Source organism: Anomaloglossus baeobatrachus, chromosome 6 (genome assembly GCF_048569485.1).
Source record: "Anomaloglossus baeobatrachus isolate aAnoBae1 chromosome 6, aAnoBae1.hap1, whole genome shotgun sequence".
In the NCBI taxonomy this organism is placed as follows: domain Eukaryota; kingdom Metazoa; phylum Chordata; class Amphibia; order Anura; family Aromobatidae; genus Anomaloglossus; species Anomaloglossus baeobatrachus.
The window spans coordinates 381,060,152-381,086,534 of NC_134358.1; the positions used below are offsets into that span (position 1 = coordinate 381,060,152).

A 26,383-nucleotide genomic window follows, 5' to 3' on the forward strand; every position below is an offset into this window, starting at 1 on the left:
AACGAGGAGAAGACTGGTCAGAGATGCAGACAAGAGGCCCATGATCACTCTGGATGAACTGCAGAGATCTACAGCTGAGGTGGAAGAGTCTGTCCATAGGACAATAATCAGTCGTACACTGCACAAATTTGGCCTTTATGGAAGAGTGGCAAGGAGAAAGCCATTTCTCAAAGATATCCATAAAAAGTTTTGTTTAAAGTTTGCCACAGGCCACTTGGGAGACACACCAAACATGTGGAAGAAGGTGCTCTGGTCAGATGAAACCAACATCGTACTTTTTGGGCACAATGCCAAACGATATGTTTGGCGTAAAAGCAACACAGCTTATCACCCTGAACAAACCATCCCCACTGTCAAACATGGTGGTGGCAGCATCATGGTTTGGGCCTGCTTTGTTTCAGCAGGGACAGGGAAGATGGTTAAAATTGATGGTAAGATGGATGGAGCCAAATACAGGACCATTCTTGAAGAAAACCTGTTGGAGTCTGCAAAAGACCTGAGACTGGGACGGAGATTTGTCTTTCAACAAGACAATGATCCCAAACATAAAGCAAAATCTATAATGGAATGGTTCACAAATAAACGTATCCAGGTGTTAGAATGGCCGAGTCACAGTCCAGACCTGAATCCAATCGAGTATCTGTGGAAAGAGCTGAAAACTGCTGTTCACAAACGCTCTCAATCCAACCTCACTCAGCTTGAACTGTTTGCAAAGGAAGAATGGGCGAGAATTTCAGCCTATCCATGTGCAAAACCGATAGAGACATACCCCAAGCGACTTGTGCTGTAATCGCAGCAAAAGGTGGCGCTACAAAGTATTAAATTTTAAATGAGGCCTGAAATGTGAGAAAAGGTTGAAAAATTCAAGGGGGCCGAATACTTTCGCAAGACACTGTAATCATCAACATTAACAGAAATAAACATGTGAAATAGATCACTCTGTGTGTAATGACGCTATATAATATTAGGAATAGATCCCTCTGTGTGTAATAACTCTATAATATATGCGTTTTCCTTTTTGTATTGAATTACGGAAATAAATGAACTTTTTGATATTCTAATTTATTGAGATGCACTTGTATATAGGGCCTTTCAAGATACACACCTGTGTCTTGGTGTTAAGAATTCAGCGTTCCTAAGATTTTTAGCTTGCCTGTGCACAGCTACCTGTTTGCCTGCAGTCTCTAGTACCTCTGCAACGTGTCTGAGGTCTGCTGTCCAACTCCTGGCTGCCTTAAGCCAAACGTGCTCCATCCGTCATGCTGCGCACTCCCAAACGTGCTCCATCCGCCATGCTGTGCACTCCCAAACGTGCTCCATCCGCCATGCTGCGCACCCCCCATCATGCTCCATCCGCTTGGGAGTGCGCAGCATGCCGGATGGTGCACGATGGGGAGTGCGCAGTATGGCGGATGGAGCACGTTTGGGAGTGCGCAGTATGGCGGATGGAGCACGTTTGGGAGTGCGCAGCATGGCGGATGGACCACGTTTGGGAGTGCGCAGCATGGCGGATGGACCACGTTTGGGAGTGCGCAGCATGGCGGATGGACCACGTTTGGGAGTGCGCAGCATGGCGGATGGAGCACGTTTGGGAGTGCGCAGCATGGCGGATGGAGCACGTTTGGGAGTGCGCAGCATGGCGGATGGAGCATGATGGGGGGTGCGCAGCATGGCGGATGGAGCATGTTTGGGAGTGCGCAGCATGGCGGATGGAGCACTTTTGGGAGTGTGCAGCATGGCGGATAGAGCATGATGGGGAGTGCGCAGCATGGCGGATGGAGCATGTTTGGGAGTGCGCAGCATGGCGGATGGAGCACTTTTGGGAGTGTGCAGCATGGCGGATAGAGCACGATGGGGAGTGCGCAGCATGGCGGATGGAGCACGTTTGGGAGTGCGCAGCATGGGGGATGGAGCACGTTTGGGAGTGTGCAGCATGGCGGATAGAGCACGATTGGGAGTGCGCAGTATGGCGGATGGAGCACGTTTGGGAGTGCGCAGCATGGCGGATGGAGCACGTTTGGGAGTGTGCAGCATGGCGGATAGAGCACGATGGGGAGTGCGCAGCATGGCGGATGGAGCACGTTTGGGAGTGCGCAGCATGGGGGATGCAGCACGATGGGGAGTGCGCAGTATGGCGGATGGAGCACGTTTGCTCAGCCTCTCTCCTTCCAGCCTCCCTCAGCATCAGCCTCCCCCTCCCAGCCTTCCCCAAGATCAGCCTCTCTGCTCCCAGCCTCCTCCAGCACGCCGTGCTCCTCTGCCGACACTCACCCACACCCGATCGCATCCACTCACCCACACAACCGATCGCATCCACTCACCCACACAACCGATCGCATCCACTCACACACACAACCGATCGCATCCACTCACACACACAACCGATCGCATCCACTCACACACACAACCGATCGCATCCACTCACACACACAGACACTGACGATATTGCACATACGCGCTGATACTCACAACATCCGGGGATATCACATGCTTCTGGCCATGTGATCCTCCGTCAGGTCCTGGAAGCTCACAGCACAATATCGCCGCCGAGAAGCAAGCGATATCCCAGGATGTTGTGAGTATTTGGATGCGATGTGATGTGTGAGGTATGTGTGAGTGTGATCTGATTTGTGTGTGTATGTGTGTGTGTGTGCTGTTATGTTATGTATGTTCCGCAGCTGCAGGACCTTGATGTGTGGATGCGATGTGATGTGTGTGTGATGTGTGTATGAGAGTGAGTGTGAGCCGGTGTACACTGGTAACTATGATACACATCGGGTAACTAAGGGACCTTAGTTACCCGATGTGTATAATGGTTACCAGCTTTCACGGCCTCCGTGAAGATCCCAGCATCGCAAGGTTATGTGTGGCGCTGCTGGGATCCTGACGGAGCCGGTGTAGAAGCAAGCGATATCCCAGCATGTTGTGATGTGTGAGGTGTGTGTGAGAGTGAGTGTGAGGTGTGTGTGTGATCTGATGTGTGTGTGCGTACTCACCTGGGAATCGGAGCCCCGTGTCAGTTGGGCCAGAGCGAGCGTGCATTGCGTGAGGGGGGCGGGGCCTGCAGAGAGCCGGGGCGAGAGGCCAATCCGTGTGGGGGGGCGGGGCCATGGCGAGCCCAGCGGCCAATCAGCTTTGTGTCACCGTAAGGACACAATTTCGGAGCATGACAGACAGACAGACAGACAGACAGACAGAATAAGGCAATTATATATATAGATTTTGGACAGTGTTTAGACTGTAATTTCTTTTAATCTTGTAAAAAAAATTGCTAAAGTGAAAAGAATTGTATTGAACACTTGTACTTACTTCTCCTCTGAAGCCGTATGTAGAAATACTAGATAAGTCTTCAAACGACTTCAATTTACTTGTGGTGAAGCGTTCACACACTATGTCCATGTCTTCTTTCTGCAAGCAAACATTACATGGGTCACAGCTTAAAATCCCCCACAGATTAGTGCCAACCATTAAAAGGGGTTGTCCAGTAAAATCAAGGTAACTTGTTGATCTATGGGAGTCCTACTTCTGGACCAGTAGGGAACGGTAAAATGAGGAACTTTTATCCCCTTTAGTATGGAAACCTTGGAGAACAGAGCAGCAGTCGCGCATAGGGATACAAATTCCCTGTTCTGCCAATGGATGTGGCAGGGGTCATACCTCCCACTGATCTCACCGAGAAGTGATCACTTGTTTTCATCGGACAACCCTTTCATTTAAAATGAAATCTGTTCTTAAAAGCTTATTTCAATCTCAGCTTTTTATGGCCAGGATGGGTAGTGCTGAGCACAGGAACTGGAAGCAGCCGGGCACTGCGACGTCTGTATCTTCCATTTATTTCTATGGGAGATAAGGAAACAGCATTGCCCAACCACAGTTTCCGTAGCCCTGCCTCTTCTATGGAGGGCAGTAACACTAGCAGTTCTTGCACTATAACATTTCTCCTTTAATATGTGGTGAGCATTCATGTGAACACAGTGTAAGAGCCTTACCCGGATTCCACAGCCATTGTCCTGAATCTGAATTAATTTCATCCCACCTTCCTTAACAGTCACTTGGATACTTGTTGACTTTGCATCTAAACTGCAAAACAAGAAGAAATCGGCACATTACACGAGATCGTACCCACAGGTGAGGGCCATAAAGTCTGGCTGGAAGACTTCCTAACATCTTACAGCATTCCACTGGAATACGGTCATTGTCAATGTCCGGCTCTCTGACTTCCACTGGCATAGAAGACACAAACCTCAGAGACTGGGTCTATGGCCAGTGTCCTCATACACATTAGATGGCTGTCACCGGATCGTTGTGCTGGCAGCCGTCTCAGCCGTGTCTCCCACACCCGGGGGCATCAGCCGGCCGGCAGCCTCATACACATTAGATGGCTGTCACCGGATCGTTCTGCTGGCAGCCGTCTCAGGTTCTCAAGTGGGTCTCCCACACCCGAGGGCATCAGCCGGCCGGCAGCCTCATACACATTAGGCCGCTTTCACACTTGCTATCAGTGCAATCCGCCGCTATGGAGAATAGCGCAGTCCATTAACGCACTGCGCTATTCTCCATAGACTTGTATTGATGACGCACTGTAACGCAAGTGTCTGCGTTTCATCAGCTGGACGACGCTGCGTCGAGCAGAGGGAACGCTACATGTAGCGTTTTTTGGGTCGTTAAAATAATGCACCTTTACGGATTCACGTTCTACTGACATATGCTCAGCGTGTCCAGCAGAACGATCTAAATCGTTTAAAATCACTCCTGGACTCTCTCCCCCCTCTCTCATACTCACCGATCACGGCTGCGACGCTGCACAGTTGTCACAAAGATCCGGCGGCTTTTCCTCTTTTGAAAATACCGGCCGCTTATTATTCCATCTAGTATTCACTGCTTTCCCCACCCACCGGCGCCTATGATTGGTTGCAGTCAGACCTGCCCCCACGCTGAGTGACAGCTGTCTCACTGCAACCAATCACAGCCGCCGGTGGGCGGGTCTACATCGTGCAGTACAATAAATAATTTAAAAAACGGCGTGCGGTCCCCCCTAATTTTGATACCAGCCAAGGTAAAGTCACACGGCTGAAGGCTGGTATTCTCAGGATGGGGAGCCCCACGTTATGGGGAGCCCCCAGCCTAACAATATCAGCCAGCAGCCGCCCGGAATATCCGCATCCATTAGATGCGACAGTCCCGGGACTCTACCCGGCTCATCCCAAATTGCCCTGGTGCGGTGGCAATCAAATTAATAAGGAGATAATGCAAGCAGCCCATAGCTACCACTAAGTCCTAGGTAAATCATGGCAGGCGTCTATGAGACAGCCACAATGATTAACCTGTAAGTGAAAGTAAATAAACACATACACCCGAAATAAATACTTTATTTGTAATAAAAGATAAAAAAAAAAACCTCTTTCACCACTTTATTAATCCCCAAATACCACTCCAGGTCTGGCATAATCCACACGAGGTCCCGCGACGCATTCAGCTCTGCTACATGAAGCTGACAGGAGCGGCTGTAGAACACCGCCGCTCTCTGTCAGCTCCAGGCAGCACCTGAAGTGAGTCGCGCTGTCAGCGGGGACATCACTGAGGTAATGCCTGTGTGTGTGCGGTGATGATGAGTGCGGTAGTTCCGGGGTGTGTGCTGGGATGATGATGAGTGCGGTAGTGCCGGGGTGTGTGCTGGGATGATGATGAGTGCGGTAGTGCCGGGGTGTGTGCAGTGATGAAGATGTGTGCGATAGTTCCGGGGTGTGTGCAGTGATGAAGATGGGTGCGATAGTTCCGGGGTGTGTGCAGTGATGAAGATGGGTGCGGTAGTGCCGGGGTGTGTGCAGTGATGATGATGAGTGCGGTAGTACCGGGGTGTGTGCAGTGATGATGATGAGTGCGGTAGTCCCGGGGTGTGTGCAGTGATGATGATGAGTGCGGTAGTCCCGGGGTGTGTGCAGTGATGATGATGATGAGTGCGGTAGTGCCGGGGTGTGTGCAGTGATGATGATGATGAGTGCGGTAGTGCCGGGGTGTGTGCAGTGATGATGATGAGTGCGGTAGTGTTGGGGTGTGTGCAGTGATGATGATGAGTGCGGTAGTGCCGGGGTGTGTGCAGTGATGATGATGAGTGCGGTAGTGTTGGGGTGTGTGCAGTGATGATGATGAGTGCGGTAGTGCCGGGGTGTGTGCAGTGATGATGATGAGTGCGGTAGTGTTGGGGTGTGTGCAGTGATGATGATGAGTGCGGTAGTGCCGGGGTGTGTGCAGTGATGATGATGAGTGCGGTAGTGCCGGGGTGTGTGCAGTGATGATGATGAGTGCGGTAGTGTTGGGGTGTGTGCGGGGAAGATGAGGAGTGCGGTAGTGCTGGGGTGTGTGCAATGATGATGATGAGTGTGGTAGTGCCGGGCAGGGCTGTGGAGTCGGTAAGCCAAACCTTCGACTCCGACTCCTCAATTTCCCTTGCACCGGCTTTGACTCCACGACTCCGACTCCCATATATATTGCTTATAGTTAAGTGAAAAATTTATTGTAGTACATGAACATGTGTATGTGAACATCAGACGTTTAATCATTTTTATGATACAATAATCAAGATATTTAGATAGAACATAAAATATATTTATTGAAATACTACTTTAGAACACAAAAAACTGTAATAAATTGTAAATATGTAATACACTATGTAATATACAGATTACATATATATATATATTGTGTATATATATATATATATATATATATATATATATATATATATATATACACACACACACACAATATATATATGTAATCTGTATATTACATAGTGTATTACATATTTACAATTTATTAGTTTTTTGTGTTCTAAAGTAGTATTTCAATAAATATATTTTATGTTCTATCTAAATATCTTGATTATTGTATCATAAAAATGATTAAATGTCTGATGTTCACATTGCACTACATTAAATTTTTCACTTAAATATAAGCAATATACTAATGTTATTTAGTATGTTTTTGTTGAAAACTGTTTTTTGCCACTTATAGTGTATTACATAGTGTATATATATATATATATATATATATATATATATATATATATATATATATATGTATATATATATATATATATATATGTATATATATATATATATATATATATATATATATATATATATATGTTACATAGTTAAATAGTTACTAAGGTTGAAAAAAGACCTAGGTCCATCTAGTTCAACCTTCCTCCACCAGTTCTACATTTGGTCACTAAGTCATTTATAACCAACAATGTTGTGTGTACTGAGGAAATCATCCAGCCCTTTTTTGAAAGCTGTTCTAGTATCTGCCATTACTACCTCTTGTGGTAGGGTATTCCACAGTCTGACTGCTCTAACTGTAAAGAACCCTTTCCTATTTAGCTGTTGGAATCACTTTTCTTCCACTCGCAGTGAGTGCCCCCTTGTTCTTAGTATTGTCTTCGGAAGAAATAAGTCATGTGCCAGTCCTTTATATTGACCACACATATATTTATACATATAAATGAGATCTCCTCTGAGACGTCTTTTTTCTAAGCTAAACATATCTAACTTTTTCAACCTGTCATCATATGGGAGGCCTTCCATTCCTTGTAATAGTCTAGTTGCCTGCCTTTGAACTGACTCTAACTTCTGAATGTCCTTTTTAAAATGTGGAGTCCAAAACTGGTTCCCATATTCCAGATGTGGCCTTACAAGTGATTTATAGAGGGGTAATAATACGTTGGGATCACGGGATCTAATCTCTCTTTTTATACACCCTAGAATCTTGTTTGCTTTTGCAGCTGCTGCCTGACATTGAGTGCTGCTGCTCAGCTTATTTGTAATGAGAATACCCAAGTCCTTCTCCTGTTCTGTAGTCCCGAGTTTACTTCCATTTAATGTATACGCAGTTATAGGATTACTCCGTCCTAGGTGCATTACTTTACATTTATCAACATTAAATCTCATTTGCCAAGTATCTGCCCATTCTGACATCTTATCCAGATCTTTTTGTAATATTATACTATCAAGGTCAGTTTTTAATATCCTACATAGTTTGGTGTCATCAGCAAAGACTGACACTTTACTATCAATCCCATTCACAAGGTCATTAATAAAGAGATTAAAAAGAATTGGTCCTAGCACAGATCCCTGCGGCACCCCACTGCTGACTATAGCCCATTTAGAGAATGTTCCATTTATGACTACTCTTTGTTTCCTATCTTTTAGCCAATTCCTTACCCAGTTGCATATAGTTTCCCCCAGTCCTTGCTTCTGGAGCTTTAGTATAAGCCTATTATGTGGTACAGTATCAAATGCCTTTGCAAAGTCCAAATAAATCACATCAGCTGCATTACCAATATCCAGGTTTGCACTTACCCCCTCATAGAACCCCAACAGGTTGGTTAGACACGACTAATCTTTCATGAATCCATGCTGTCTGTCAGTTATTATATTATTTTCTGCAACATATTTTTGCATGTCATCCCTTAAAATGCCCTCAAAAACTTTGCATACTACTGATGTCAGGCTTACTGGACGGTAGTTGCCTGGATCTACCCTCTTACCTTTCTTAAATATCGGTACCACATCAGCAATCCTCCAATCCTGAGGCACCAACCCTGTTACAAGTGAGTCTAAAAAGATGAGATACAGCGGTCTGTCAATTACGGAGCTCAATTCCCTCAATATTCGTGGATGAATGCCATCTGGCCCTGGGGATTTGTCAATGTTTAATTTACTCAGACGTAGGCGTCCTTCTTCTTGTGTTAAATTAATTATATTGGGTGGTGAACTTTGATTTTTCACTTGTTGAATGATGCCTGGTACAGTCAGTTCCTTGGTGAACACAGATGATAAATGCCTATTTAATATCTCAGTCTTTTGTTTGTCCTCTATAACTAACTTATTATATTTTAAGGGGCCAATACTATCCTTTGTTTTCCTTTTGGCATTAATGTATTTATAAAAGATTTTGGGATTTATTTTAATGTCATTGGCGATTTTTGTTTCAGTAGCTAGTTTTGCTTGTTTGATTTCTTTTTTGCATTGCCTATTGATATCTTTATACTCCTGCAATGCTATTTCTGTATTCTCAGCCTTCAAGATTTTAAACGCCCTTTGTTTTTGTTTTATTATACTTTATACAGTCTTATTTATCCATAGTGGTTTCTTTTTCTTCCGGGACGTTTTATTACCAGAGGGTATAAGTTTTTTACAGGACTCTAGCAATATATCCTTAAACTTTCCCCATTTATGTTCAGTATCCCCAGTTACCATGACTTTGTCCCAATCTACACATTTAAGCTCTTCCCTAAATTTGTTGAAATCAGCTTTCCTAAAATTCCAGGTTTTAGCATTTCCCCTTTGAAATGTTCTATTGAATATTACGTTGAAGCTTACCATATTATGATCGCTGGTGCCCAAGTGCTCCCGGACCTGTAGATCTGAAATTGTATCCGGTCTATTTGACAGGACCAAATCTAACAAATTATCTCCCCTTGTCGGTTCATCTACCATCTGAGAGAGGAAATGGTCTTGAATGGTAGATAAGAATTTACAGCTTTTAGCACAACCAGAAGATTCTATGTCCCACTGTATGTCTGGATAGTTGAAATCCCCCATAATAAGAACCCGATTATTATTATTAGCTGCCTTTTCAATTTGTTCCAGCATTTCACCCTCTATTTGTTCAAGTATGTTAGGAGGCTTATAGCAAACTTCAATTAGCATTTTTCCATTATTCTCCTCCCCATGTACATTTACCCATACTGACTCTACATTGTTGCAGTTCCCCCCAATGTCATCATTCAACACAGGTTTTAGGTTAGATTTGATAAATATACACACCCCACCACCTTTTTTGTCTTTCCTGTCCCTCCTAAATGTACTATAACCCTGTATGTTTGTCACCCAGTCATGGCTTTCATCCAGCTAGGTTTCCGTAATGCCCACCACATCATAATCCATGGTTGACATAAGAGTCTCCAATTCATTCATTTTGTTTGCAAGACTTCTTGCATCTGCCACTAGACATTTAATCCTATTAACACCTTTATTACGCCTAGCCTCCCTACGTTACTTGCATGTCCCATCCCCCCTAATCCTTCATTGACCCCTACCATCTCACTGTCTCTATCTGCTCTATCTATCCCCTTTTTTGCTCCACTACCCTCCCTCCCCCCAGATCCTAGTTTAAAAGCTCCTCCATCCGTCTGACCATTTTCTCCCCCAGCACAGCTGCACCTTCCCCATTGAGGTGCAGCCCGTCCCTACCGTAGAGCCTGTAGCCGACTGAGAAGTCAGCCCAGTTCTCCATGAACCCGAACCCTTCCTTCCTGCACCAATTTCTAAGCCACATGTTTATCTCCCTAAGCTCCCGCTGTCTTTCTAGTGACGCTCGTGGCACCGGTAGTATTTCTGAAAACACCACCTTGGAGGTCCTGGACTTCAGCTTCTCTCCTAGTTCCCTGTAATCATTTTTAAGGACCTTCCACCTGCCTCTAACTTTGTCATTAGTACCAATGTGCACCATGACCGCTGGGTTTTCCCCAGCCCCACCCAGCAATCTGTCTATCCGATCCACAATATGCCGAACCCGAGCACCCGGCAGACAACACACTGTTCGGCATTCACAGTCTCAGCGACAGATGACCCTGTCTGTCCGCCTAATTATAGAGTCCCCGACCACTAACATCTGTCTGGGCTTTGCTGCACTCCTATTTCCCTCCTTCCTACAGCAGTTGTTTTCCTGGTTTCTAGGAGCAACGTCCTGCTGTAGGGACCCTAGTCCTGGCCCTTCATTCCTGATATCAGCCAAACAGGCATATTTACTAGGTTGTGCCAGGTCAGGACTAGGCTCCCTGACACTTTTTCCCCCACCTCCTCTTCTAACTGTTACCCAACTACCTACCTCTGGGTCCTGATCTTCTCCACCTCCACCCTCCTCCATATCACTGGCCCCAGCCAGAGAAAGCTCAGTGAGCTCTAAACTCCTCTCCAGGTTTGCAATGCCCCTGAGTGTTGCAAGCTGCTTATTTAGATCAGTTACCTTGGCTTCCAAACACGCAACATGCTTGCATCGAGTGCAGACATATTCACCCTCAAACGGCTGCTCAAGGCATGCATACATCTGACAAGATACACACCTGGTAGCATTGTCCATGGAGCACCTATCAAATGGGTATAAACAGTAAAGTAGAAAAACAAAGAAAAAAAAATAAAAAAAACCCAATGGGAAACGTATAAGGATAAATTCAAACTATGTTCTTGTGTCAAACTATGTAATTGTGTTGAAACTATGCCACACTTATCTTTAAACCCTGCACACTTTGCTGCAGAACCTCGCACGCTCAGCACCTCGCTTGATCTGGCTGGTTTATATAGTTCTACAGGACTTCCAGAAGCTGCCAGAAGCTTCTAGAAGCTTCTAGAAACAGGTGTGACTAATGCTACTGATTAAATCCCAAGACAAACTTTTTTTTTTTTGCTTTTTTAACAGTATCACAGACAAACAATTCCCTAATAAAATTAAACAATTACAGTTATCACCACTATGTAATTGTGTTGAAACTATGCCACACTTATCTTTAAACCCTGCACACTTTGCTGCAGAACCTCGCACGCTCAGCACCTCGCTTGATCTGGCTGGTTTATATAGTTCTACAGGACTTCCAGAAGCTGCCAGAAGCTTCTAGAAGCTTCTAGAAACAGGTGTGACTAATGCTACTGATTAAATCCCAAGACAAACTTTTTTTTTTTTGCTTTTTTAACAGTATCACAGACAAACAATTCCCTAATAAAATTAAACAATTACAGTTATCACCACTATGTAATTGTGTTGAAACTATGCCACACTTATCTTTAAACCCTGCACACTTTGCTGCAGAACCTCGCACGCTCAGCACCTCGCTTGATCTGGCTGGTTTATATAGTTCTACAGGACTTCCAGAAGCTGCTAGAAGCTTCTAGAAACAGGTGTGACTAATGCTACTGATTAAATCCCAAGACAAACTTTTTTTTTTTTGCTTTTTTAACAGTATCACAGACAAACAATTCCCTAATAAAATTAAACAATTACAGTTATCACCACTATGTAATTGTGTTGAAACTATGCCACACTTATCTTTAAACCCTGCACACTTTGCTGCAGAACCTCGCACGCTCAGCACCTCGCTTGATCTGGCTGGTTTATATAGTTCTACAGGACTTCCAGAAGCTGCTAGAAGCTTCTAGAAACAGGTGTGACTAATGCTACTGATTAAATCCCAAGAAAAATTTTTTTTTTTTTGCTTTTCAACAGTATCACAGACAAACAATTCCCTAATAAAATTAAACAATTACAGTTATCACCACTATGTAATTGTGTTGAAACTATGCCACACTTATCTTTAAACCCTGCACACTTTGCTGCAGAACCTCGCACGCTCAGCACCTCGCTTGATCTGGCTGGTTTATATAGTTCTACAGGACTTCCAGAAGCTGCTAGAAGCTTCTAGAAACAGGTGTGACTAATGCTACTGATTAAATCCCAAGACAAACTTTTTTTTTTTTGCTTTTCAACAGTATCACAGACAAACAATTCCCTAATAAAATTAAACAATTACAGTTATCACCACTATGTAATTGTGTTGAAACTATGCCACACTTATCTTTAAACCCTGCACACTTTGCTGCAGAACCTCGCACGCTCAGCACCTCGCTTGATCTGGCTGGTTTATATAGTTCTACAGGACTTCCAGAAGCTGCCAGAAGCTTCTAGAAGCTTCTAGAAACAGGTGTGACTAATGCTACTGATTAAATCCCAAGACAAACTTTTTTTTTTTTTGCTTTTTTAACAGTATCACAGACAAACAATTCCCTAATAAAATTAAACAATTACAGTTATCACCACTATGTAATTGTGTTGAAACTATGCCACACTTATCTTTAACCCCTTCACGACCCTGGACGGATCTATCCGTCCAGGATCGTGTCCCGTTAAGCCCTGCCCCCTGCCGCGGGCAGGCGGCGTGGATCGGCACACATATCAGCTGTTTTCAACAGCTGACATGTGTGCCTGCTAGCCGCGTGTGGAATCGCTTCCACCCGCGGCCATTAACCCCTTAAATCTTGCTGCCAAAGTCTGGCAGCAAGATTTAAATGCGCGCGGCCATGTTTGTTACTCACCGCCGCCCCCACCGGAAGTCACGTGTGTTATCACGTGACTATCGGTGGTTGCCATCGTAGCACAGGGTCATGTGATGACGCCTGCTGCTACGATGTTTCACTTTCATTTTCCCTCGGCCGAGAGCAGAGGGAAAACCAAAGTGACTGAATCTGCTGATTACAGCGGTAAAGCTGTGATCAGCAGATAGCGATCAGCAATCGGATTGCTGATCGCTATAGCCCCCTAGGGGGACTAGTAAAATAAAAAAAAAAAGTAAAAAAAAAGTTTTAAAAAATAAAAAAAAAACAAAAAAACCTAAAAGTTCAAATCACCCCCCTTTCCCCCCATTGAAAATTAAAGGGTTAAAAAATAAATAAATATACACATATTTGGTATCGCCGCGTTCAGAAATGCCCGATCTATCAAAATATAAAATCAATTAATCTGATTGGTAAACGGCGTAGTCGCAAAAAAATTCCAAACGCCAAAATTACGTTTTTTGGTCGCCGCAAGTTTTACGCAAAATGCAATAACAGGCGATCAAAACGTAGCATCTGCGCAAAAATGGTACCATTATAAATGTCAGCTCGAGACGCAAAAAATAAGCAGTCACTGAGCCATAGATCCTTAAAAATAAGAACGCTACGTGTTTCGGAAAATGGCGCAAAACGTGCGCCACTTTTATTGGACAAACTTGTGAATTTTTTTTAACCCCTTAGATACAAGTAAACCTATACATGTTTGGTGTCTACAAACTCGCACCGACCTGAGGCATCACATAGATACCTCAGTTTTACCATATAGTGAACACAGTGAATAAAATATCCCAAAAACTATTGTACGATCACACTTTTTTTGCAATTTTTCCGCACTTGGAATTTTTTTGCCGTTTTCCAGTACACTATATGGTAAAACTTATGGTTTCATTTAAAAGTACAACTTGTCCCGCAAAAAACAAGCCCTCATATGGCAAGATTGATGGAAAAATAAAAATATTACGCCTCTCAGAAGAAGGGGAGCAAAAAACAAAAATGCAAAAACGGAAAGTGCCCGGGGGCTGAAGGGGTTAAACCCTGCACACTTTGCTGCAGAACCTCGCACGCTCAGCACCTCGCTTGATCTGGCTGGTTTATATAGTTCTACAGGACTTCAAGAAGCTGCCAGAAGCTTCTAGAAACAGGTGTGACTAATGCTACTGATTAAATCCCAAGACAAACTTTTTTTTTTTTGCTTTTTTAACAGTATCACAGACAAACAATTCCCTAATAAAATTAAACAATTACAGTTATCACCACTATGTAATTGTGTTGAAACTATGCCACACTTATCTTTAAACCCTGCACACTTTGCTGCAGAACCTCGCACGCTCAGCACCTCGCTTGATCTGGCTGGTTTATATAGTTCTACAGGACTTCAAGAAGCTGCCAGAAGCTTCTAGAAACAGGTGTGACTAATGCTACTGATTAAATCCCAAGACAAACTTTTTTTTTTTGCTTTTTTAACAGTATCACAGACAAACAATTCCCTAATAAAATTAAACAATTACAGTTATCACCACTATGTAATTGTGTTGAAACTATGCCACACTTATCTTTAAACCCTGCACACTTTGCTGCAGAACCTCGCACGCTCAGCACCTCGCTTGATCTGGCTAGTTTATATAGTTCTACAGGACTTCCAGAAGCTGCCAGAAGCTTCTAGAAACAGGTGTGACTAATGCTACTGATTAAATCCCAAGACAAACTTTTTTTTTTTTGCTTTTTTAACAGTATCACAGACAAACAATTTCCTAATAAAATTAAACAATTACAGTTATCACCACTATGTAATTGTGTTGAAACTATGCCACACTTATCTTTAAACCCTGCACACTTTGCTGCAGAACCTCGCACGCTCCATATGTACTACACTATGTAAGTGGCAAAAAACAGTTTTCAACAAAAACATAGTAAATAACATTTGTGCAGTCTATGAATTTGTTGTAAGAAATAGAATTGCCTCCATCAGATCCTCCTTCGCGGATGACCTCAAATCTGACCTAATAAATTTAAGGCTGGAGAACAACCTCTCTACAGTAACTTGGGTTGGAGGCAAAGCCGTAACCACATGGGCAACATCTCTAACAATTTCCGGGTATAAAAGGAATTGGCTCATGCACGGTCAGTTTTGATGAATGGTTGAATTTTTCTATTTCTTTGAGAGCAAATGAAAAATGTTGCTGAAATCTGGTCAATCTGCTGCCATAGGAGACGGAGTGAAATATTTTTCCTTGTGGCAACGCTTTGCCTGCTCCATGTCATCCAAATACCTGTCAAAGTTAAACTCCTCATCTGATGAGGTTGAAGACACGGCAGCAGTAGCACTGTCAGGCCCCAAGTCCTCTTGCGCCTGGCAGTACTGTAGCCGCTCATCCTAACTGCTATCTCAGTAAGCTGTTGATCATCCAGCAGTATATGATGACTTGGGTCCACATAAACAGCTGCCAGAAGAATTTTATTTTCCAATAGATGAGTCTCTCTCCGTTTCATTGAAGCAGAAATGCCATCTGCGATTAAACCTCCTCTTTGGGACAGGCAAAATAGCAAGTTCTTCCACTCCCTTATGAAAATGCCAGGAGTTAAATCCTCAGCTTGTAATTTTTTAGTCATAGTAAATGGGTGATTAAGCAATTCCTTCAATTCAGCCACCTGTGTCCATTGACCTTCATTTAAGGTTACTTGAGGTTTCACCATATCTATAAGAAATGATTTTAGTACAAGCAGTCGCTCAGTCATTAAATAAGTGCTGCCTCACCGAGTGGCTTGATCAACAATTGCCCCTTTCCCAGCACGTCTCTTCAAGATGGAATCAATTTTAGGGGTTCTGGCGGCAATAACCAATTTTCTCACTTTTCCAATCAGATTTCCAGCATGTTCGCCCAGTTTCACACATTCGGCTTTTTGCCGATTTGGCGGATGCGGCGCATGCCAGTACAGAACGATACAGTACAGTGGCAGCGCTGCAACTTCCGGGTCACATGACAGCATGTGACCGGCGTTTGTCGCGCTGCCACTGTACTGTATACACTGTTCTTGCGTGCGCCGCATCCGCCAAACCGGCGAAAAGCCGGATGTGTGAAATTGGGGTCCCTCTTGCAGACTATCTCTTATTGCCAGCTGCAGCGTGTGCACAACACAGCGCACATGATGAATATGAAAGTGTTTTGAAGCAGCTTCAACAAGATCATTTAATCCTAAAGTATCATTTTGCTGTTCTTCTGTTGTAATATCTGTTTGTTCCTCAGTTACATGAACAGCACTGTGGCTCCATCTCTAACATACTGAATCCTATATTTTCTTCTAGATGTTGGTCGATACTCTCATTCTTCAGTTTAATTGTACTTATCATGTTTGAAGCATTGTCCGTTACAATAGCAAGAACCTGTTCTTTTTTGAGTTTGTAATCTTGCAGAACTTTTTCCACTAAGGCCTGGAGAAACTGGCTGGTGTGATGAGCTTTAGTGTCTGTTACTGCCAGTGACTTGGTAACAATTTCTTTCTTACAAACATATCGAACATTGATGGCAAAATAATTCAGTGAAGTGCAGTGACTCCGGGCATCTCAGCAAAGGCAATGGGTTTAAAGATAGGACATTCAGACCATCGTTTTGTGAGGATCCGTTTTTGTGCTCAAAAACAGATCCTCACAAAGAATGCGCATGTCAGTTTGTGACGGTTTTCTAATTTGCTTTTGCTATTGACAACATTATCTATGAGCTCAAAAACCTTTCAAGTGATGCGTTTTTTTAAAAAGCTGATCTGCTTTTGCAGCTGACAAACGTATCCTCAAAAAACGCAGCAAAAACGCTGTGTGAATGTAGCCTAAGATCAGGAATAAAACAGCCATTTATAGAACATTTCATACGTTTCCCAAATTCCTATGAAAAAATATTCATCACACTCTGCATTGCACTACTGTCCCCAATTTATTATATATTTTAGGAGTCGGTGCATTTTATACCGACTCCGACTCCACCAAAATGAGCTCCGACTCCACAGCCCTGGTGCCAGGGTGTGTGCAGTGATGATGATGAGTGCGGTAGTGCTGGGGTGTGTGCGGGGATGATGAGTGTGGTAGTGCTGGGGTTGTGTGCAGTGATGATGATGAGTGCAGTAGTGTCGGGGTGTGTGCGGGGATGATGATGAGTGCGGTAGTGCCGGGGTGTGTGCAGTTTTGATGAGTGCGGTAGTGCCGGGGTGAGTGCAGTGAGGATGAGTGCGGTAGTGCCGGGATGTGTGCAGTGATGATGGGGGCGGTAGTGCCGGGGTGTGTGCCGGGATGATGAGTGCGGTAGTGCCGGGGTGTGTGCAGTTTTGATGAGTGCGGTAGTGCTGGGGTGAGTGCAGTGATGATGAGTGCGGTAGTGCCGGGGTGTGTGCAGTGAGGATGGGGGTGGTAGTGCCGGGGTGTGTGCAGTGATGATGGGGGCGGTAGTGCTGGGGTGTGCGCGGGGATGATGAGGAGTGCGGTAGTGCCGGGCTGTGTGCAGTGATGATGGGGGTGGTAGTGCCGGGGTGTGTGCAGTGATGATGGGGGTGGTAGTGCCGGGGTGTGTGCGGTGGTGATGATGATGAGTGCGGTAGTGCCGGGCTGTGTGCAGTGATGATGGGGGTGGTAGTGCCGGGGTGTGTGCAGTACACTCTCTCTCGGCTTAACACAACGCGTTATTTCACAGGAATCCGTTGCCTTTATATCACACTATTTACAATGCATCCGTCACATGACGGATGCCGTTCAACGCAAGTGTGAAAGCGGCCTAAGATGGCTGTCACTGGATCGTTGTGCTGGCAGCCGTCTCAGGTGGGTCTTCCACACTCGGGGGAATCAGTCAGCAGGTGGCCTCATACACATTAGATGGCTGTCACCAGATCGTTGTCCTGGTAGCCGTCTCAGCCGTGTCTCCCACATCTGTGGGCATCAGTCGGCTGGTGGCCTCATACACATTAGATGGCTGTCACCGGATCGTTGTGCTGGCAGCCATCTCAGATGGGTCTCCCACACCCGGGGGCATCAGTCGGCCGGCAGCCTCATACACATTAGATGGCTGTCACCGGATCGTTGTGCTGGCAGGCGTCTCAGATGGGTCTCCCACACGCAGGGGCATCAGTCGGCTGGCAGCCTCATACACATTAGATGGCTGTCACCGGATCGTTGTGCTGGCAGGCATCTCAGATGGGTCTCCCACACCCGGGGACATCAGTGGGCCGGCAGCCTCATACACATTAGATGGCTGTCACCGGATCGTTGTGCTGGCAGTCGTCTCAGATGGGTCTCCCACACCCGGGGACATCAGTGGGCCGGCAGCCTCATACACATTAGATGGCTGTCACCGGATCGTTGTGCTGGCAGTCGTCTCAGATGGGTCTTCCACACCCGGGGGCATCAGTCGGCCGGCAGCCTCATACACATTAGATGGCTGTCACCGGATCGTTGTGCTGACAGTCGTCTCAGGTGGGTCTCCCACACCCGGGGGCATCAGTCGGCCGGCAGCCTCATACACATTAGATGGCTGTCGCCGGATCGTTCTGCTGACAGCAATGTCAGTCACACCCAGGGTCACCAGTTGGCCGATGCCCTCATTCACTTTGGGCAGTCGGTCACACTCGTGAGATGGGTGGATTCTGCCAAGTTTGGTATAATGTGTATGGGCTGTAGACTGCTTCTCTGCAGAGACTAGTGAAGTCCTATAATGTTAGATTTGCTAAATTTATTACGCCCATATACTGTACATACTGTATACAGCAGCCTGTCCCCATAGAATAATGGCTGTGGTGCAGACATTACCAATTCTCTAGCATCTCCTTGATGGCATTGGCTGCTCTCTGGATCACCTCCCCCGCAGCGATTCTATTCACCACAGTTTGGTCCAGGCGGCGGATGACACCGGCCGGGGGAGCCATGATGCCGGCGTCTGTGGCCACACGTGAGGCGGGCACAGCACTGCAGACCTTGGCGCGCAGCACGCTACCTCAGACCGTGCACACAGAGCACCACTCCGCTGCAGCTGTCTCCCGCCGCCAGAGGCTGTACTGACGTGTCTGTGAACACAGAGTTGGTGTCTGCACTGCAGCGGAAGCCATGTTGTCGGAGACCATCATTGCCTGTTATTAGAAGGTGCTTCTCCGGGACAGGAGCATCCACTTTTATAAAACTTCTGCAGGCTCTAGGGTTTAGGACGCGCGATACCTCGCAGGTTCCCGCTCTTTTTTTTTTTTTTTTATCACGCAGCAGTGTCTGGGGCTGGGAAAATGTCAATGTATAACGTCTGATGTGCACGGTCACTGAGAGCAGTGTGACTGTGAACATTGCAGGTGGGTATCGGGCAGGTAGCTTCTATTAGGAGACCACCGTGTGTAGTAATGTGCATGGAGCTTAGCAGGCCACCATGTGTAGTAATGTGTACGGACTGACAGACATGATGCAGCCTCCATAGCTCCCTAGTAGGGCCATCTCTGGCTATTGATGTCTAGTGTCAGGGCTGCTGCTTGGTGGAAACAATTCTCTGCCATCAGTCTCCATGCAGCTGGTAATACTTGACTGCAGACATGGGTGAGTTCCCATGGGGCTGATCTGTGCAGAAATCCTATGGATTCTAGTGTGGACTAGGCCTGAGTCCACCCGTCTGCCCTCACTGTGACTGCAGACTTGTGAGTCCTCACAGCGCACACTGCCAGAGCTGGTGGCCACGCGTGTGCAATGTGCAGATTCCCACCAGAATCGGACAATACGGCAGTGAAGATCACATCCTTTCTGCAAAAATCTACATTACTTTTTTTTGTACAAAAAAAATAAAATATTACCGGTCCCATGCTGAGTCTACACCACTGGACTACTGGATATAAACAATAAAAAAAAACGGCAGTACTCCCATTTCACAAAGCTGATTCATGTTATTTATTTCAAGCTTAACATTTCAGCTATTTTTCGTCTTTCCTTTTTTTGAGGGGGTCATGCAGCTTGTCTGGAAACTGCTGTCCTGCAACACATATTGCCTTGTAGCTGGTGCTGTAATTGTCAAGTTAACATTTGCTACATCTGTTTATATCTTATAGTAATTCTGTACGAGAACCATAGTGTATTATAGTCACATTATAACTGTGCAGTTGTCTGATTACTAAAAAAAGAACCTCACTATAGTAAAGTAACTTATGATTCCATATAATACAAGAGTTAAAACACACCATGACTATAATGCCAATACCAATGTATTAGGGTCAGAATTGCCGCCATACAGTGTACATATAGTGCTACATACTAGTTCTGCAAATCATGTAAGTGAATTCTGCAGGGTGTGAGTCTGAAGCAGCAAAGGTATCGCTAGCGATGTATGGGGAGCTACCTGCCCTTTACGTTCCTCTAGTGATGACAATACATACTGTATATCCATGTTACCCCTGAAGCCAGTCAGATCTAAGTAATGATGCTTGTATGTAATGAATAAGGACGGTTTCACATTTGTGTCGTTTTGACGGAAACAGAATCCAGCACACATGTAGTACAGTTAATTTATTTACAGTGGAAGCATGACACCGTGTGGACACGTGCGGTAGTGTATGAAGCGCACAACCGCATGGTGCCGCGCTTCCACTGTAAATAAACTGTACTGCATCTGTGCTGGATTCTGTTTCCGTCAAAACGACGCAAATGTGACACCGGCCTAAGACAACCAAGGACATTGGCTGCAGTGGTCTTGTGAAAAGAACATTAGGACTACCAGAACATCAGTACTGGAGTAGTTGGAGATTTAGCAGGTACATAAGAGTGTTTTTTTTTTTTTAATTTTGGTTTTATAAAAATAGCAACAAAAAGAGGACAATGTCCTCCAAAAATTAAGTATTACTCACAGCAAGTTGGGCTGCAGTGTGTACATCGCCCAGGCCAAAAGCTAATGCTCTACCAGGATACAGCTAAACCCCCACTAATGTGGAAGCATCACAGGTGCAGGAGAAGCAGATCACACACACACCTCCATGGAATGGAGGGGAGGCGAATGCTAGATGATAAAACTGCACACAAGTGGCTTGCATAGAGCGCTGTTCACATGCAGATGGCACAGTCACAAACCCGCAGCCTATTAGGTCTAGCATTCGCCTCCCCTCCATTCCATGGAGGTGTGTGTGTGATCTGCTTCTCCTGCACCTGTGACGCTTCCACATTAGTGGGGGTTTAGCTGTATCCTGGTAGCGCTTTAATTTTGGTTTTATAATATTTTTGGCTAATGGGTCAATTTGATAAACTCATGGACTTCTGCATTAATAAATAATATAATAATTAACAAATAGTAAACTCGTCCTAGTGCCATCTAGTTACAATATGTATAGAAGCTGGGCCATCAACTAATTTGAATCCCAGTGAGACATTCTGGGCATTGAGTGCACAGCTCTAAGGCCGGGGTCCCACGAGTGTATAGCTATGTTCACACAGGACGTTTTTGCACCATTTTTTTAGTATGGTTTTTGCCTTGGTTTTATGCAAATCTATGCTAATAAACTGCTGCCTTCATAGTCCCAGCAAAGCCTTTGAGATTACAGAAATCTCATGCACACACATAATACACCTGATGTGTTTTCGTGATGGTTTTGTGAACCGCTTTGGTTTTTGCTGTGTTATTAAAAGAATGAACATTTTTCAACCTAGTGATAGGTGAACTTGCAAATACCCAGTTCCGACCCAAAATTCATCCAGGGCATCTGGCCAGACGCCGGTTCTCTTATAAATCTATTGGGACCAGAATCCGGCACTTAAAAAGGGGGTGGAAAGGATAGGGGGATTGGAGCAGGCGCGCTATATTTACCGAATCACTGTCACGGCTATACGCTCCCACTCCTTCACTTCCCGGACCACTCATTAGCTTCATTGCATATCCACTGCTTTCCCCGCCCACCGGCATCTGTGATTGGTTGCAGTCAGATGTGCCCCCAGCCTGTGTGACAGCGTCTGCCTGCAACCAATCACAGACCCGGTCTGCAAGTTTATTGTACAGTAAAAATAAATAAAATTGACGTAGGGCCCCCCCCATATTATGAAATCCATCACAGATAAAGCATACAGAGACAGGCTGCAGCACCCAGCCGTGTGATTATCTTGGTTGTGTATCAAAATAAGAGGGACCCCATGCTGTTTTATTTTATTTAAATAAATAATTTAAAAAAAAAAAAAACATGCAGTACCCTCAAATTTTGGTACACAGCCAAGCTAAAGACGGACAGCTGGGGGCTGGAATTCTAAGGCTGGGGAGACTCATGTTTATTGGGTGCCCCCCAACCTAAAAATATCAGCCTGCAGCCGCCCAGTATTGTTGCATCCATTATATGCGACAATTTCAGCACTTTACCCGAATCTTCTCAAGTGCCCTGGTGTAGTGGCAATCAGGGTAATGAGGAGTTAATGTCAGCCCACAGCTGCCACTAAGCCCTAGATTAGTAATAACAGGCATCTGAGACTTCCCCCCCCCCCCCAATTACTAATCTGTAAGTGAAAAGAAATAAAACAGAAACACCGAAAAAATCTTTTATTTGAAATAAAATACAAAAAACCCTCTTCCACCACTTTATTAACCCCCCCAAAACACTTCTGCAGGTCCGACATAATCGACACAAGGTCCCATGACGATTCCATCGGGAAGAGCCAGGTAAAGTACTGGGATTGTCAAATCTAATGGATGTGACAATCCTGGGCGGCTGCAGGCTGATATTTTTAGGCTGGGGGTGCCCAATAAACATGGGTCTCCCCAGCCTGAGAATACTATTCCCCAGCAGTCGGGATTTATCTTGGCTGGGTATCAAAATTGGGGAGGACCGTATGCTCTTTTATTCAATTATTTATTTAAATAATTAAACAAGTAAAAAACAGCCTGGGGTCTTTTTTATTTTGATACACAGCCAAGATAAGCTAACAGCTGGGGGCTGCAGCCTGTAGCTGTATGCTTTATCTGTGCTGGGTATCATAATATGGGGGGACCCTACGCCAGTATTTTTATTTATTTACTGTATGATAGACCTGCAGACTGGGTGTGTGATTGATAGCAGGCAGATGCTGTCACACAAGCTGGGGGCGCGTTTGACTGCAACCAATCACAGATGCCGGTGGCCGGGGAAAGCAGTGGACATGCATGAGGCTAATGAGCGGCCCCGAAAGTAGGAGGGGCAGCGGGAGCAGGTACAGCGACCCCTGAGACTGGTAAAGTATAGCTCACTGCTTTTTTTTCTTTCTTTATTTTTACTTTTTTTTTTTATATATATATTACCCGGGTGCCGGATCCTTGTCAGTCCCAGCTTGGGCTTGGCACTCGGGTACTTCTGAACCCCTGTGGGTCTGGACTTGGTCCTGCCATCACAGAAGTGCAAAAAAAGCTGTAAAAACCGCACCAAAAGCCTGGCCAAAAATCATACCAAAAACTCAGAAAACCACCAGGAAACCCCCAGGAGACTTCTGCGGCAACATCAGGTTTTGGTCAAGAAAAATAAACACCCTATGTGATCATAGCCTATGAGTGCAATCCGAGAAAATCTCACATTGCTGTCAGTCCAATGCTATTCAATGATGCGGGTCAGATGTATGAGTTTTTCCTCAGCTGTAATTTGGCTGAGAAAAAATTTACAGCATGCTGTGATTAGATCAGACGCACCCATACAAGTTTATCGGTGCTTGGGAAACATCGCACTGCACTCGGATGTCTTCCAAATGCAGTCTGATATAAACAGCAGAGGCAGGCAGCATTGAAGATAGAGAAATTAATCTCACCTTCTCCTCCTCATCTATGATTGCATGCGAGAGAATCAGATCACAGTAGATGACATCAGATGCCATACGCTCTTTTGACCTTGTCCTAGACCGGCATTAGGGAAATGGGCTGGCACTGTCAAGACCAAACCAATAAAGCTGCACACTGGAAAAATACATCACAAAGGAAGAAAGAACAGTGTTTCTAATAGTAAAAACAAAAATTGTATAACCAAACAAATATACAGTATTATTGTACATAAATAACAGACCAGATAGTACAATAAAAAACTAAAAAGGACACATATATGTACAGTATAATTGAGTACACCCCTCACATTTTTGTAAATATTTTATTACATATTTTCATGGGACAATACTGAAGATATGACACTGGACTCACACAAGCATATGGCATCCGATGTGAGAGCATCGGATGCGATATGCTAATGACCCTCGGCTCAGGCTCGGCTCAGGCTCTGCTGTGAAGCTGAGGGAGGGATTAATCCCCCCCCATCTCCTCTATTGTCAGCCTGTGCATTTATCGCACTGCACTGGGATAACATCTGAGTGCAGTCCGATGTATCTCTCGCATCCATTCACTTGAATAGGTGCGAGGGCTGTAGCAGAAAATCGCAGCATGTTGTCACTTTCCTCGCATCCAGAATCTGGATGCGATAAAAGCTGCCCAACTGCTCTCCCTCATTGCCTAACATTGGTCAGAGTGCAATGCGAAATTTTCCGCATTTTTTCCGCACTTCTGAATCAAATACGCGTCAAAACTACACAGCGTGGGCACTGGGCCTAACTGGCAACACGGACCTGTACAAGTCAGTGAAAAACACGTACTGCTAAACACTGCAAAATATACCGTGTTTTTTTCAAAAATAAGACACTGTCTTATATTTTTGTCTCTCAAAAAAGCACTAGGGCTTATTCTTTTGGAGGAGGTCTTATTCTTGGAGAAACACGGTTGGAGGTAAGTTTACCCCCCAAAAAAGCAGACCCCCCCCCCACTTCCCAGGAGACTCATACTCACCAGACCAGGACATCTGCGAGGTTCCCAGGTCCTCCTGTGATCTCCGGTCGGTGCTGCACACTGTCCTACCCTGCTGCTAGCTGACACACACAGCACATCGCAAGCACACACAGCAGATCACACACACACACACACAGCAGATCTCTCTCACATACACACACATATATACACACAGCAGATCACACAGCAGATCGCAGGCACACACAGCAGATCGCAGGCACACACAGCAGATCACACACAGCAGATCACAGGCACACACAGCAGATCTCACACACACACACACAGCAGATCACAGGCACACACAGCAGATCACACACACAGCAGATCACACACACACACACAGCAGATCTCTCACACACACACACACACACACAGCAGATCACAGATATACACAGCCGATCACAGATACACACATCCGATCACAGACACACACACACACAGCAGATCGCAGATCACACACAGCAGATCGCAGACACACAGCCATCACAGATATACACATCCTATCACAGGCACACACAGCCGATCACAGATACACACATCCCATCACAGGCACAAACAGCTGATCACAGATACACACATCCGATTTGCAGTCACACACAGCCGATCACAGATACACACACCCGATCACAGATACACACAGCCGATCGCAGAAAAACACAGCCGATCGCAGAAAAACACAGCCGATTGCAGACACACACACAGCCGATTGCAGACACACACAGCAGATCACACACACACACACAGCCGATTGCCGCGCACACATCACATCACATCCAGCACTTACAGCCGCAGGGAATGAAGCAAGTCACGTGTCCGGCCGCAGGTGCTGTTCGTTGCGCTCCACTGCATGGCCTCTCAGGATTCTCCTGGCGAAAAGAGGTGTCGCTGGATGAGGTGAGTGTGTATGCGATCCGATGTTTGCGTGTGCGATCCGATGTTTGTGTGTGCGATCTGACTGTGTGCGATCCGATGTTTGTGTGTGAGATCTGGTGTGTGTGAGAGATCTGATTTTTGTGTGTGTGTGAGATCTGATTGTGTGTGTGTGAGATCTGATTGTGTGTGTGTGAGATCTGATTGTGTGTGTGTGTGTGTGTGTGTGTGTGAGCTGATGTGTGCGGGTGTGTGATCACTGCAGGTCCTGCCGCTCAGTGTCGGGTGAGTGTAATTGCCGGGTGCCGCTGTGTATAATGAAGTGTCCTGCAGTATCTGTAACTTTTTTACCTGCACGGACACTTCATTATTGATTCGGGACTAGGGCTTATTTTCGGGGCAGGGCTTATATTTAAGCCTTTCTCCGAAAATGCTGAAAATCCCTGCTAGGGCTTATTTTTGGGGGAGGTCTTCGTTTTGGAAAAACACGGTAGGAGAAGCTTTGTAATTGAATTCTTCCTTTAACCAAACAGGAAAAACATGGATGGCACACATGGACAGACAAAATTGACCATATAACAC

General features: G+C 45.2%; 2 protein-coding genes across 4 annotated transcripts in view; one reads left to right on the plus strand and one right to left on the minus strand.

Moving 5' to 3' along the window:
• MLH1 (mutL homolog 1) overlaps window positions 1–19,170 on the minus strand; it is a 188,064-nt gene extending 168,894 nt beyond the window's left edge. For 2 of the 3 annotated variants that reach the window (XM_075316574.1, XM_075316573.1), the window contains exons 1-3: window positions 18,955–19,170; window positions 3,990–4,080; window positions 3,310–3,408 (exon numbers count right to left, since the gene is read on the minus strand). In XM_075316574.1, coding sequence (XP_075172689.1) covers window positions 3,310–3,408; window positions 3,990–4,080; window positions 18,955–19,070 — 306 coding nt within the window. In that variant the 5' untranslated portion in view covers window positions 19,071–19,170. Of the gene's footprint in view, window positions 1–2,996; window positions 3,128–3,309; window positions 3,409–3,989; window positions 4,081–18,954 lie in introns of those variants that run through there. The other variant, XM_075316575.1, reaches the window with a different exon arrangement.
• A 232-nt stretch (window positions 19,171–19,402) lies between these two features.
• Window positions 19,403–26,383, plus strand: part of TRANK1 (tetratricopeptide repeat and ankyrin repeat containing 1) — a 276,987-nt gene continuing 270,006 nt past the window's right edge. Inside the window, exon 1 of the mRNA XM_075315070.1 lies at window positions 19,403–19,481. The gene's annotated coding sequence lies outside the window, so the exon portion shown is untranslated. The remainder of the gene's footprint in view (window positions 19,482–26,383) is intronic.